The sequence below is a fragment of the Manis pentadactyla genome, chromosome 5, assembly GCF_030020395.1.
Source record: "Manis pentadactyla isolate mManPen7 chromosome 5, mManPen7.hap1, whole genome shotgun sequence".
NCBI classification, from domain to species: domain Eukaryota; kingdom Metazoa; phylum Chordata; class Mammalia; order Pholidota; family Manidae; genus Manis; species Manis pentadactyla.
In genome coordinates this window covers 71,898,090-71,913,201 of record NC_080023.1, presented here as the reverse complement: position 1 = coordinate 71,913,201, position 15,112 = coordinate 71,898,090, and the positions used below count along the sequence as shown (strand labels likewise).

At 32.8% G+C, this 15,112-nt stretch overlaps 1 protein-coding gene across 9 annotated transcripts in view; it reads right to left on the bottom strand.

Annotated features, from left to right (window-relative positions):
- Positions 1-15,112, bottom strand: part of PTPN13 (protein tyrosine phosphatase non-receptor type 13) — a 235,222-nt gene that overhangs the window by 170,361 nt on the left and 49,749 nt on the right. For all 9 annotated transcript variants that reach the window (XM_036895853.2, XM_036895852.2, XM_036895854.2 and 6 more), the window contains exon 2: positions 10,006-10,125. In XM_036895853.2, coding sequence (XP_036751748.2) covers positions 10,006-10,120 — 115 coding nt within the window. In that variant the 5' untranslated portion in view covers positions 10,121-10,125. The remainder of the gene's footprint in view (positions 1-10,005; positions 10,126-15,112) is intronic.

Here is a 15,112-nt window from a genome sequence, read left to right as displayed (position 1 = left end):
TGGAACTAAGTGCTAAGCTTCTTAGAGCTCTAGCATTTCTGTTGCCACCTAACAACTTCATGACACCCTCTGTAGATCACACAGTTGGCACTTTGTATTTTGCCACACAAAATATACTGTAACTGAGGTAATTAGCAATAGAAATAAGGTTTATGGTAAAGTTCCTTTATAAAGCAACAGGTTTGGTTTTGTTCTGTTTTCCCCCACTGATACAAAGTTTTGAGTTAAAGAGTGATCTTTTCTCACCTGGGCTATTTATATAAAGCCAGGGGAAAAAAGAATACAAAATTTAAAAAATTACCTCAGCAACTTCTCTTTACTTTCAAGGACCTGGAACTTACACAAAGACAAAAACAAAACAAAACAAAACAAAATAATATCAAGGGTTACTGGCATTATTTCATTTTATGGAGAATTGGATGCAAAGGTCAATAAAGATTAGTGTGTATTTTCAGTTTCCAGAGAAAAGCAATATATAGTTTTCCGGAGGAACTGGCTTTATTTATGATGACATGATTCCACATAACCATGATCTATAGCTACTCATGAAAAATATTTTTGTGATCACTAATGCCATTCTCTGATGCTCTTCAGCTATCACCCCACTATTTACGTTTTATAGAACTTCTCCTTGTCAAAGACAAAAGGAGGCTTATTTGAATGGTAAACTATTCCATATTTCAGAAAAGAAATAATAGGATACATTTCTTGTAAAAATGTTAACCATGACTGAGACATCCCCCCAAGAAAGTAAAAATCTTCATCTGTTACTAAATGATACAAGCCATAAAGTCTCCTTTTAATTTCTATATTTGAAAAGAGAAATAGAAATATAATTGTAAAACCTTTTCTTTCAACAGCTTAGTTATAATGTGGGTAAGTCTCAGAATGTTGAGTTAAAGAAGTCAGACACAGAACAGTTCACATTGTATGATTCTATTTATATGATGTTTAAAATCAGGTGAAGTTATCTATATTATATGTCATAATAATGATTACTCTTGGCAACTAAGAACTGACTAGGAGGGAGCATGAATGAGTCTTACTGGGTACTGGAAATGTTATTTATCTTGGTCTAGGTGTTGGTTATACGGGTGTGTACATTCATAAAATTCACCAGGCTGTACAATTAAGAATAATGCTCTTTAGTATATACATTATACCTCAACCTTTAAAAAATCATGTAAGTATAATATTAAAACAATACATATTTTTGAATAAGAATTACATTTATCAGTCAGGATGGGGCTAGAGAGCAAGACCTGTAGCAATTTTCCCATCTAAGCATACGATTCTTTAAATTTATAAAATGATCTGTCACATCTACAGCCAAAGGAATTTCAAGACAAAACATAGTGTGTTGACTGTGTATTCGTGGGGAAGGGGTGGTTTACTATAGATGCTTCAGGTACTTGTTAACAACCCACATTATTCATTTTAAGAAATGCTACATATTAACTTAATTTCATATTTTATAGTTTGTTTCCAGGGAACAAATAATTTTATCTTGTTCAAACACATTAAACTTGAAGGACCTATTAATTCTGGCCTTAGGAAATCGGGGCAAGATACGGCATGTCAAAAAAAACTGATACACCCTGTTAATCAAGAAAATGATGATTGTAGATAATTAGGAATGTAACATAAAAAAACCAGTTAGGATTTGGTCTTTTAAGAGTCACATTGACTATACATATATTTACTCAAAAGCTTTATTCCATAAAAAGTTTTTATATACCCTATAAAGGCTTAAACAAGCACACAAACCAGGAAGTTAATTTGAAGTTCAGTGCGTTGTATCCCTTCTCATGCATTAATTGAGTTGCTAATTCTCTTTTGGTTTCTACCAGATTGGATGTTCTACACTTTATCTTTGTTTTGTGGTTATCCTTACAAACATTATGGATATTTGACCATCAAACTCTAAAGTCAATAAACTTATCATTCTCATGAACAGAATGAAAACCCTTAAACTGGGCCCCTATCATCTACCCCAGTCTAATGTTATTTTATTTGTACTTTTAAATTTGACATTATTATTGATATTTTAATACAGCCAGTGCTTCTTTAGATTTATCATCAAGTTGACTAACTCTTTTGCTTATCATTCCTTTTTGAAGCTTTTTTCTTCCTTCTAGGTTAAATTTTTTCTGAAATATATTTTCTAGTGATTTCCTTAAGGAGAGTTTGTTAACAGTAAATGCTCTCAGTTTCATGAAAATGCTTTTGTTTTGACCTTTCTCCTGAGCCACAATTAAGGAGGACATAAAATTTTATCTGCACATTCCAGTACAGTAGGTGTTAGTCACATAAGCCTTTTAAGAATCTGAAATGTGGCTAACATAACTGAGGAACTGAATTTAAATATGTTTTAATTTAAATTTTAAAATGAATACTTAATCAGATATTGGAAAACTTTTTAAAGTATGCTTGGAACAACTTCAGTTTGTAAATCTTTTTTTTTCACCGGCGTATTTTATGAAATGGAAATATTTCTTATGAAATTTAGAATCTGAACTGCACTGTGAGTGTACTAGATATTTAGTATGAAAAAGTATACAACTGATTAATACTTTTTAATATTGACCACATACTGAAGTGATATTTTCAATATACTGGATTAAGTAAAATATTTAAATAAATTTCATCCATTACTTTTCTAACCTTCTTAAATGTACTCCTAGATAACATTAAATTACACATGATGCGTATTTCCATTACATAGTATTGTTCTAGTTTGAATTACATTCTTTAATAATATTTTTCTTTTTAATAATTATGAAGTTTAGCCATGCCAGTCTTAAGACAACATTCTTTCAAATTCTGATTCAATTTTTGCCATTAAGAAGTCTGCTATTAACCTAATTGTTTTTTTCTTTGTAAATAATCCAACTTTCTTTGTCTGATTGCTCTAAAAAAATCTATCTATTATGATCTATACTTCCAATCCCATAGACCTAGGTATGGATATATTTTTATTTATTTTGACTGTGACTTAAACTTCTAGAAAATGGGGATCTATGTATTTCATTAATTCCCAAAACTTCTCTACCATTATATTTTCATTTATTGTTCTGTTTCCCTGATCTCTAGTTTTTCTTCTGGAACTCATATTAGAGGTATGCTGGACCTTCTCATTCAATCCTCCACAAACCAAATTCCTTGACATTTTTAATATCTAGGTGATCTCCTCAGTGCGACTGTTCAGCGTACTAATTTTCTCTTTAAAAATGAAAGAGAATGTGTGTTATATGTTGTTTAAGATTTCTATTGAGGTTGTAAACCTTATCGCTATACATCTAATTTCTAGTTTTTTTTTTTTACTTCTGCCCATATTGATTAGCTAGGGCTGCCATTACAAATATCACAGGCTGGGTGACTTCAACAACCAAATTTTCTCACAATTCTGGACTTTAGAAGTCCAAGAGCAAAGTGCCAGTAGGACTGGTTTCTTCTAAGGCCTCTCTCCTTGGCTTACAGGTGGGTATCTTCTTTGTACTTGTCTATCTTAATTTTCTCTCCTTATAAGGACACCAGTCATATTGGATTAGGGCCCCCTCTAATAACTTCATTTTAACTTAATTACCTCTTTAATCTGTCTCCAAATACAGTCATATTCTGAGGTACTGGAAATAAGGACTTCAACACATGACTTTTGAGAGAATAAAATGCAGCCCATAACACTGCCTGCTTTTAAAAGTTTCACAGTACCTGAACTTTTCCTGTTTTTTCTTCTTCTATAACTCTAGTAATTTTAATATACTAAATTTAATACACCAATTTAGATAAACTTATTAGATGATTCTATTATTAGAATTAAATGATATTATTTTTGAAAGGTAAGAAATCTCCTTCTGCTCTTTGACCAATAAAAAGAAAAATGAACCCTTGGCTCAAGAAAGTCAGGTCCAGCATTTGACTGGAAAATACTTCTTTTTTAAAAAGTATTAAGATTTCAAATTAATAAGGAAAAAGGACAAACTCTAAATTTAAAAACTAAGCAATTGTTACTAAACATTTGATGTACTTTTTAAAGTATTTAAAGTAGGCCTAACTGATATACAATTATTGCACATATTGAAAGAGTATAATTTGTTGTTCTGACTTATGAATACACCTGTGAAACAATAACTACAATCAAGATAATAAACATACACATCATCCCCAAAAGTTTACTCATATACTTTTGTAATCCCTGCTTCTTATCCCTTATACCTTCCATCCAGAAGCAATCACTAGAGTTTAGTTTGCATTTTTTAGAATTCTAGGTTAGAATCATACAGCATGTATAATTTTTTGTCCAACTTCCTTTACTTGGCACAATTTTAAAAAATTAATCCATGTTACTTTATGTATCAATAGTTTACTCCTTTTATTGCTATATAGTGTTTCATTATAATTACAATTTGTTTATGCAGTTACCTGTTGACAGACATTTGGTTTCCAGCTTTTGGCTATTGCAAATAAAGCTACTATACATATTCATGTACATGTCTTTATGTGAACATGTTTTCATTTCTTTGAGGTAAGAACCTAAGAGTGCATATGGTAGGTGTACATTTTGTTAAACAGTTTCCAAAATGTAAAACTGTATCATTTTACATTTCTATTAGCAGTGTATGAAAGCTCCACTTGCCCCAAGCCCTTGTCAACCTTTGGAATGGTCAATCTTCTTAATTTTAAACATTTTAATAGATGTGTAATAGGATGCGTTTGTGGTTTTAATTTTCATCTTTCTGATGACTAATGATGGTGAGACTCGTTACCTGAAAAGTAAAAATTTCATGTTCTTATTTGAAATCTGAAATCTGTGTATCTTCTTTGGTAAAGAATCTGTTGGAATCTATTGCTCATTTTTGGTGGTCGTTTATTTCTTGAGTTTTAAGAATTCTTTGGTATATGGCTGGCTATCCAATTGTTACAGCATCATTCATGGAGAAGATAAATCTCTTTATCTTTGTCAAAAAAACCATTGACTGTAAATATGTCTCTTTCTGGACTCTATAGTGTTTCCAATCATCTGTCTATTTTGATTACTATAGCTTTGTAAGTCTTGAAATCAAGTAGTGTCAGTCCCTAAACTTTGTTCTTTTTTAATGTTGTTATGGCTATTCTAAATCCATTGAATTTCTATATGGATTTTACAATCCACTCATCAATTTCTATAAAAAAAAGAAAGCATGTTGGTATTGCAGTGAATACATACATCCATTTAGAGAATATTGATAATACTGAGTCTTTTGATCCAGGAACACAACATGGCTTTCCATTTATTTAGATATTCTTCAATTTCTCAACATTGTTTTTAGTTTTTATTATATAGGTCTTCATCTTTCATCAAATTTATTTCTAATTATTTCGTTTATTAATTTCACAATTCATACTTAAAGCAATTTTTTCACCATTTTTAAGAGATATTAAAAAATTTTCAATTTCTGATTGTTTATTGCTACAGTGTAACTCCTAATACCTATTTCATTTCAATTATAATAGTCAAGAGAAGAACTCGTGGCAAAAAGACATTGTGTTATTGCATGTAAGGAATGAAAAACCATAGATTTTATATAAACTAAGTGTCCAAGAACACTTGCTAGTAAATCTTTTACTATTTTATTTAGCTAATGAACCTTGTTTTTTAGCTCTTGTCATTATTAAAATGCTTTATTCTATTATTTTTAAAACTGCTTATTTACTAATTTCATTAATTACTATTTTATTAAACAGGTAACCAGAAACAACTACACATAAAGGGATTTATATCCTTGCCTAAGCAAGGGAGTTTAGATCATTTCCTTTCATTAGTTATGAAGAGTCAATTGTAGCAACATTCTGTCAACCCCTCTAATCCTTTGAAATCCCACAGATTCAAAAGATGTTTTCTGCAAAACACAACAGTTCGGGAAGTAAAAAAATTTAATCAATCAATCAATCACTGTTTGGGGCAAATAAAAATATTGTAAACTAAATATTTCAAGGCAGCATTAATTTCACTTCTAAAGATTATCCAGGATATGTATGAAAATACCATTGTTTTTTATTATCGAGGACCACTGAGACCCTGCATGAGGTCATCTATGATATAAAAGCTAAAATCTTAAATGTGTATGTGTTTTCTAATGTAAGCTATGCTTCCCAATCAGTTAATAAGATGGACCAAAAAGCATATAATTAGGAAGCCATAAAATGGGAGGACCCTTAATGCTTCCAGAACTTGTATTTCATTGGCCACATTTAATTTCCTAACTGAAGAATAGTATCTTCTCAGTGAGGCAAAAGGGTAAAATCCAGCTGTCTACTATTTACAAGAGATACCTAAATTACAAAACACATGAGTTGAAAATTAAGGAAGGAGGAAAGTTCTACTAGGGAAATGGCAAGGGAAAGGAAGCAGACATGGCAATATTAAGAAGAGACTAAAAAAAACTTAAGGCAATGAGTAGTAAAAAGGGGATAAAAAAGGCTTATTTTACAAGAATAAACAAGTGGGACTAGAGCAAAGTAAAAAGCTGCACAACAAAAGAAACAATCAACAAAATAAAAAGTCAACCTACGGCATGGGAGAAAATATTTGCAAGCCATCTGATAAGGGGTTAATATCCAGAATACATAAGGAACTCATACAACTCAACAGCAAAAAAATCAAACAGCCCAATTAAGAAATGGACAGAGGACTTGAATAGGCTTTTTCCCAAAAGAGACATATAAACTGCTAAGGTACAGGAAAAGATGTTGATTGTTTTTGATAGCTGTTTATTCATTACTCTCCTTTTGTCTCTGTATGTTTAATTCCTAAGATAGTAAGTTGTAATTGGTTTTAATATTTGACTGTGTTTCTGAATAACTTATATTAACTCCCTGATTACATCAGATGTTCAATGTTAGATATATAGAAATAAAAGCAATCTAGATTTGGGGGGAAAAAAAGTCTTATTTTATATTGATAAAAGATCCAGTCCATTCAAATTAGTCACTAGCCATTACATGTATCATACAAAATAGCATGAAAACACATGATGACAGTATAAGACAGACAAAAACATAGTGGGAGAGTTTTAACTATCTCTAATAATTTGACAGGTTGAGTATACAAAGTAATATGGATATAGAAAAAATTCTAAAGCACAAATATTAACAAACTTACATAATATCCTAGAAGCAGAAAGTACGTTATTTACAAATTCCCACAGAATATTAAATAAATAGGCCATGTGTAAGGCCACAACAAAAATCTCAAAAAAATTCTAAGAAATAATCACATAGATCATATATTTTAATAACCACAAGACAATAAAACTAAGATACTTACAAGAGGAAACAACAAAAAACTTACAACAAACTTACAATTATCATCATCACCATCATCTAAATGTTTGGAATTACATGTTTTAAAAAAGTTTTACATTTTTCTTCCTCTGAAGAGAAACTCACTTGAATTTGGTGACTTTCAATGAAGTCATACTTAGATAATCATTATTCCATAAATAACAACAACAATTTTGTTTTCAAAAAAGGCTAAAAGCCTTAAATTACTAAGAGGCTCAAAAAGACAGGTAACTGTCTTGACCTGTGCCCAATAATCTCCCCTGTGAAAATGCTCATTTCCAGCCTTCTACTCATGGGAACTTGCACTAATGTACAGAAACAGACACAGGAGCTACATACAAGTTCAAGAAGATGGGGCAGGGGGTGGGGGTGTGGAGATGTTATCCCTAAGAGAAGCAAACTTCTTTCAGACCATTGTATACCTGCTTTTTTCCTCTAATATGCCTAGTGTTACATATAAGGGTGTCTACTAGAGAACCAAGAAGAATACCTTTCATCAAAAAAAAAAGCAATCTAGTAACTATTTCATTTCAGTTTGTTATAATAGTCAAGAGAAGAATCTACTGCAAAAAGATCATTGTGCTATAAAGTACAAGGAATAAAAAAGCAGATTTCAAATAAACTAAATCAAATAAGCATCAGTTAGTAAACAGAAATTTCCAACTGGCAATCATAATAGCTGTCAATCTCTAGATGGCCAAAGAAGCCAAATATAATTTCTCTGTTTTACTGTTGTTACTGTGAATTGGACTGAAAGCCTTCTGGTAATGAGCTCCTATTGTACAGTGCTTAAGATATGGCTCCCTCACAATTCATTTTATAACACATCCACTAAGTATCTTTATTGCAATATGCCAATATGATGCAACAATTGCATCTCAATGACAACTACTTTACATTTAGACATTCAATATCTATTATGCAATTTGAAAGAAGTAAACCCTTAGGTACTCATAACATGCATCTTGCTTTATGTTGTATATGGACAGGTCAGTGATCCTACCATTAGTGTAATAAAAAGGTATGTATTATTTCTCCCTCCTCTGAACATCTGTACTACTTACTGTCTCTATTTCTCATTTAGTAAGTACACTGTTTTGAAGTAAACTTTTCAAAAGCATCTCTCTGACATGAATGAATCCAGTAAGAGCAATAGTGACACCTACTTATTGGGATCTTCCACATAGCACATAATACCTCAAAAGTAAGATATGTTTCCTAAATATTAATTGACTATTGTTAATTAACTGAGTAATGCCACTAACATATCCCCACTCAGCAATACCTTTGGAGCATGGCTACTTGCTCTATACTCTGGAGTGCCTATACTTTCAAATTTTCTGGAAAAAGTATGAAAAATTTGCAAACAAAGCAACATGTCTACTTAAATAGTTAGATTTGAGCTATGTGGCATCAGATAAAATGAATAAATTTTTTTTAAATTAACTGAACTCTATAATGAAACATCTTTAAGCATCCAGGTTATAGTAGAATTAGATGGGCTTCAACAGTTTCTGTCTTTGTCCCTGGATTCGAAAACAATAATAGGAACAACAACAAAGCTTTGCCATTTGTCCCTAAACACTCTTCTCCTGTGGTCTAGACTTCTCTGTACTCAATCAGTGGTCATTCCTACACCTTCCAAAAGGTTCCCATTGCTCCTGGACTCCAGCAATTCAACTGTTAACGATTCTCAAACTTTAACATGTATGAGCCTTATGGACTTAGTAAAACACAAATTGCCCAGTTGAATCCCTAGAGTTTCTTATTCAGTAGGCCTAGTGTGAACCCAAGTGGTTGCATTTTTAACAAGTTTTCAGGTGACACTGATGGTATTTATTGTCCAGAGACCACACTTTGAGAACTATTACTACCCACAAATCCTCCTCCATTTCTGTCATGCTTACTGTGCCTAATTAATTCATTCAAATCATTTTTGAAGTTTAGTTCTTCTTTTACATGAAGCTTGGTTTCTTTACCTACTATTCTAAGGAGGTACTGACCATGTGGTATGAATGGCAAACACCATCTTCATGTGAAGCTTTTCTGCATGACATCAAATGTTTTTGGACAACCAAAGAGTGACTCCACAACTTTTCCAGCTCCAAAATGCCACACATCCATTTGGAACCAGGTGACCACCTCTACAGGGAAGCACCAAACTAGTTATTCAGTCTATATTACCCCAGTATGGAGTTACAGGGATGCACACAGTATTCTCTCTGCCAAGAATGTTTTTCTCTCTCTCATCTGGTTAACTTCTCTTCTTTCAGGTCTTAGCTCAGGGGTGACTTATGCAGGGAAGCCTTTCTTTTCTTCCCCATGACCAGGTCAAATCCTCCTATTATGGGTTCTCATAGAGTTAATGAATCCCCTCCTATGTAGCCTTTATCATAGTTACAATTCCACATTAACATAACGATTTTATTAACAGATACTTTCCATGCTGGAGTGTAAGCTCCAAACAGAGAATGTTTCTGGTTTTGATTACAATTTTATTTCCAGTGCTGAGCATAACATAAGGCATATAGAAGAGGTTCAAATGAAGGTAGACAAGATTGGAGCATTCTTAGCCCTAATAGAGAGAAGGGAAAATATTCCTTTCTATACTCTGCCCCCTTAACTGTTTTTCAGCTACCCAATACTCAAAAAAGAAAAAGAACAACAACAAAAAAGACTTACCTTTTCTGAATAATTCTTGGAGACTTTCTGCACTTTGATTTAATACAGCCCATATTTCTTCCTCCTGCAGTGGTCCACCCCGAACCTCCAGGGCCTCAGCTAGTGACACGTGCATATTACCTGAGAAACAAAGGTCACAGGTGGTCTATAAATCAGCAACTTTACTGCATTTGCAGTAGTAAATAGTTTTAGATCAGTGATGAAAGACTATAAGGTCCCTGTCTACCTGATTTTTCAATATGGCACTTCAGTTTAAATATAAGCCTATTGCTTAAACTCTTAGAGGGTAAAGGAATTGGAGGAAAAAACCTTCAAAACAACAACTTGCCCTAGCCCAATAGGGTCAACCTTAGAGACAAACTGGAGAATAGTGGTAGTGACTACTTCACAGGAGAAGAGAGAGACTTCAGTATACCAGGAGGCAACAAAGTGCAGGCAATTAAATCAAAGCAGCCAGACTGAACTGCAGGATCTTTCAGATTACAGTTCCAGGTTTCATCCTATCCATCCAAGGTAAAGAGAATAGATAGGAGCCCCTAGAGCCGTGGTGGGGGAAGTAAGAATGAGATGGAACACATTTCTTCCATTCATTACTTGATTACTGGATCTCCAAAATATATACTAGAACTATAAATTTTGTTCCGAATGGACTTAATTATTTCTAGACGCAGCTTTACTGCCACGTATGCATTTCCTCTTGGGAAATTCATTTTACACTTAAACCTCAGTTTGCCACCTGTGAAATGGGAATAATAGTAGTAATAAAAATAATGCCATTTTGGGGTAGCTATGACAAGGAATGAAGTTATGCTTGTAAACATGCTTTGTAGTCTAAGACTTTTTTGAAGCTGAATTAATAAAAAATAAGAAAGGTACCTCTGCAGTGACATTTTTCTAGGGCCAATTTTTTAATGACATTTAATTAAGCAGGTGATACATTGATAACATTCAAGGTTTTCTATGGGGCTCAATAATTCTATTTTCATTTTGAAAGGGGAAATGCAGCTAGTCAAAATCTTCCTAAATTTTTCTAAATTGACACTCCTTCGAAAGAAAATTGCTTTTTACAGTGATCCCTAAGATTTCTACCTAGACCAAACCAATTTAAGCATAATGCACACAATGTATATATATTGCTAGGTAGAAGCAGATGGGTTCAGAAAAGAAGCTAGAGGGAACTGAAAGTGTTAAATAGTTATTTTATGTAATTATATCCTTCATTAAAATTTAAAAGTAACCTGCTAAAAAAAAAATCATGGTTTAGATAAAAGTTGACTTGGTTTACTCAACTAATAAGAAAAGGTAGTATTTTCATTTAATTTATGTTTATGGTGCTTTAACCCAGACTGAAAAACAGCAGCTACAGTTACAAATGAGGCTAGTCTTGTCCTGTTACTTTCCTTTCCAAATGTTTACCACAATATTTTTTGCTTTCTATTCTCAAGGGGTATCTATTTAAAAGCACATGTGGTGGTTAAAAGGTAAGATACAGGATATTTCTCTGAAAAAGCCAAAAGTGTTTTTATTTAGCTTGTACAAGAAGTGACTATTCAGACCCATCCTCCACCAAATAAATCTCTAGGTTTCTCATGTACTTTATTATATGATAGCACATTTATTAAAGGGAAAAAACCAGAAGCTTCATTCCTTTCTAAGAGATAGCTGAGTTATCTTCTACATAAAACACTGTTAAATTGGAAGTTTCAACAGATACATCAAGATACTATCAGCAATCAGATACCAATATGACTTGTGAGAAGTACTACCCTGCAGCAAATTTCCAAAGTAATATGTCTAAGAACCAGTTGGACAGCTCTAGAGCCTACACACAGGGTATAAAGAATAAAGAGAAGATTGCATAAGAATTTCTTTGAAGAGAGCTGTCCTGATTTTCATGCCTACCCCCAAACAGTAGGGGTGTGGGAAAGTGCCTTGTTTGACTTCAAGCCAGTCAAAGAGGCTTCAGTGGGACCCCTTGGAGTGCTTGATATGTGTTCCCTAGGGTTAGGGAGGACACCAGACTGGTACTTGGCACTTACTTTATAGGACTCTAAAGGCTTTGGCTATCACTCTGAGGTGGCATCTGGAGGGAGGATAGGGCAAAGAGAGTTTGGAGTAAGGTAGCATGCTGTACTGGAGCTAGCTACTCTTCCACCGAAGGAGGGGTAAGTAGTGGGGGAGCAGTTACACACAGAGAAGAAGCAGGGCCATATAAAGGCCAATTTGGAGCTAATGAATCCTACCCAGATGAGGAAGATGTCCAAAAATTCTGATTCTTGTGGTAATGGTTGTACATCTCTGTGCCTATATTAAAACTACTGAAGGTATACTTCACACTTTAAGAGGGTGAGTTTGATGGTATGTCAATTATATCTTTATAAAGTTGTTAAAAAAAATCCTACTCATAGTACTACCTGAGGTTCCCAGAGTGCCACCAGAAGGGTGAAAGAGGAAGGAAGAAAAGGAAGGATGAGTGGGGAGAGGGAGGGAGAAGGAAGAGGAGCAAGAAGAATAATTAGGTACTGGCTATAGGAAGAAACATTTTTTGAAGTATCACAGAAAGTATAATTCCAGTGAAAGACTCTGAAGAATCCACAAAAGTATACATAGGAGAAAGGGTCAGCCCTAAACATATATGAAGTTCAAAGAGAGTGAAGCCATTTCACTACAGAAGTCATGTAAAAAAGTGTTTGCTTTTTTATCTTTCTTCTTGCCCCCCCCCCACCCCCGGTTGCAGCCTGACGGAGTCAGATATAGCAATTTGGCAATTTGCAAGTCGGTGAGGTCGGTGAGGAGATAAGCAACAAAAAGAGAAGGCAACCATACTGCCTCCCACCTATAGTTAATCCTAACCAGGGGAGGAACTAGTTTTAGCTTTGAGTGAAGATTGAAATATTAATATATTGACTAGGCACTTTTACTTATAGAATTGATATTGTTTTCCACAAAAGTGACCATAGTTGTTATTATCTAAGTAAAAGGAGAAAATTATGGACCTGAGTTTTTACAGAGACAAGAGGAATTTCCCTTGTGGAAGGAAGGAACACAATGGGCAAAGTAAGTTGCTTCTGATTCCATCTTATGTATTCCACTGTAAAGACATATCACACATATAGAAAGTTTTAAATCTTAAGATACTGGCTTTTACTTATTTTTAAAGAAATTGGTTTTTTAAATATAATTATTTCCTATAAAAAAGAAAAAGTTAACTTCTCAACACAACAGAACTTTTTCAATGCTTGATTTTTCTGTCTACAAAGATTACTGATTATACAGCTGTTACTTGTCTCAATCAGATATGAATTATATTTTACCAATCCTCTGTTAATTTTTATTTTTAAAAGTATTGTCTATTCAATGCAGGATCTCTATGCATTTCTGACTGGAAGTTGCTGGAACTCGGAAAACATGGATGAAACTTTTTTTAAAAGCACTATCACCTAGGTGATAGAATAGATTTGATAATTTTAATACACAGCTTTGCAAGAAAGAGGTTTATGATTAAAAACTGCCTCACTCCTCTAATCACCCAACCTCAAGAATTAAAGTAATGTTAAAGTAGCTTTTTAAAAGTCAGACAAATAAACAATAAAACATAGCTTTTAAGTTGTCTACCATCATCTTCTCTACTTTTATTCACCTCTAAGATAGCTCTCCAGATCATTACTTCCAAAAGGAAAGAGAAGACAAGAGGATGAAATAAATGCGGATGTGGAAGAGGAAGGCAACAAAGAAAGAATGTGGAGGAAAAAAAGAAAGCTTGAAGTCAACCAATAGATGAAGGAAACAATCTGTTACGAAAATTCTTAAGAGTTTATTACAACAATTATTTCCTTTAGACATAGTACTAGGTAGCTTGGGGCACAATATATGACTGACATTATTTTATCATTGGTAAGTTCTTGGTTTACAGTAAATATAGCCATATTATTCACTTTTATTTCCTTAAATATGGTAGGTTATATGACAACTAAGTTTTTGGAAAGACTTTCAAATAAGAAAATTAATCATATTATGAAACCAGTATCATTACTATGTTTTTGGTTAACATAGGTATTAATGCCATGAGTTTAAAACTATGTCGACAGAGTCTGATAAAACCACAAAAGGACATATTTCATTTTAATCCTGAGGGATTTGTGACTCACAAATAGGAAGCACATAAAGGTGATTCCAAAAAGAATGAAATGGTAAACAGATGAACTGAATTTAATCAAGTGACATAACAACCTGTCCTGGAGTAGACTAATTAATTAGGAAGCTTAAGTTTATTAAAAGGAAAGAGAGCTATAAGCATACCGTGTTTCAAGGACAAAGCCACTATAAAATAGAGCTCTGTATATGCCACTAGTTTTGGGCAAAGATCCATTCAGCATCCTCACTGAAGACTTCTTGGTCATTAAGAAACCATAGTAGGTTTAGAAAGCAACCCCTAAAATTATGAGCATCTTTTAATCCAAGAAGATTAATAATTAAGATTCATAATTAAACATTTAAGAGAAGCAAGCTCATATATTAATATTTTTTAAAGAATCTGTAGATATTTGGTATTTTAGCTGTTTACAATATTTGAGAAACAGAGTAGTCTTGTGATTCCTATTTAAATATTGTAATTGAGAAAATCAGTTCAAACTTGTAATTTAAAAATGTATAAAATACAACTGAAACATGTAAGACAACTCATATGTTTTCTTTCATGAGAAGATTTATTTAAGTACTTAGAAGGTTTTTTGTTGGTCAGAAAACTGAGATAATTTTAAAAATTGGATTTTAATTATATGAATGCAGTTTAAAATATTTAAGGGAGTTTAATTAAGAAAGTTAAAAAAATGTGATTATATTCTCAAAGGGCCTTTTAAAAGTGGCTATTAAAATTTTCTACATGTACCAAGTAGAATAAAATAATAAAATTGACTGTAGAAGCTTAGGTTTTAGAATTTTTAATTTAATAAGAATATTCATTTAAAAATAATTTTCAATAAGCTTTTATACATACAATAATATTTTGCAGGCCATTTTTTAAAAAGGATGCCTTTTTTAAAAAGTATAGATAAAACCATTGTGGTTCTGAGTTAGACAAAGTTTTCTTAGATTCAACATTAAATGT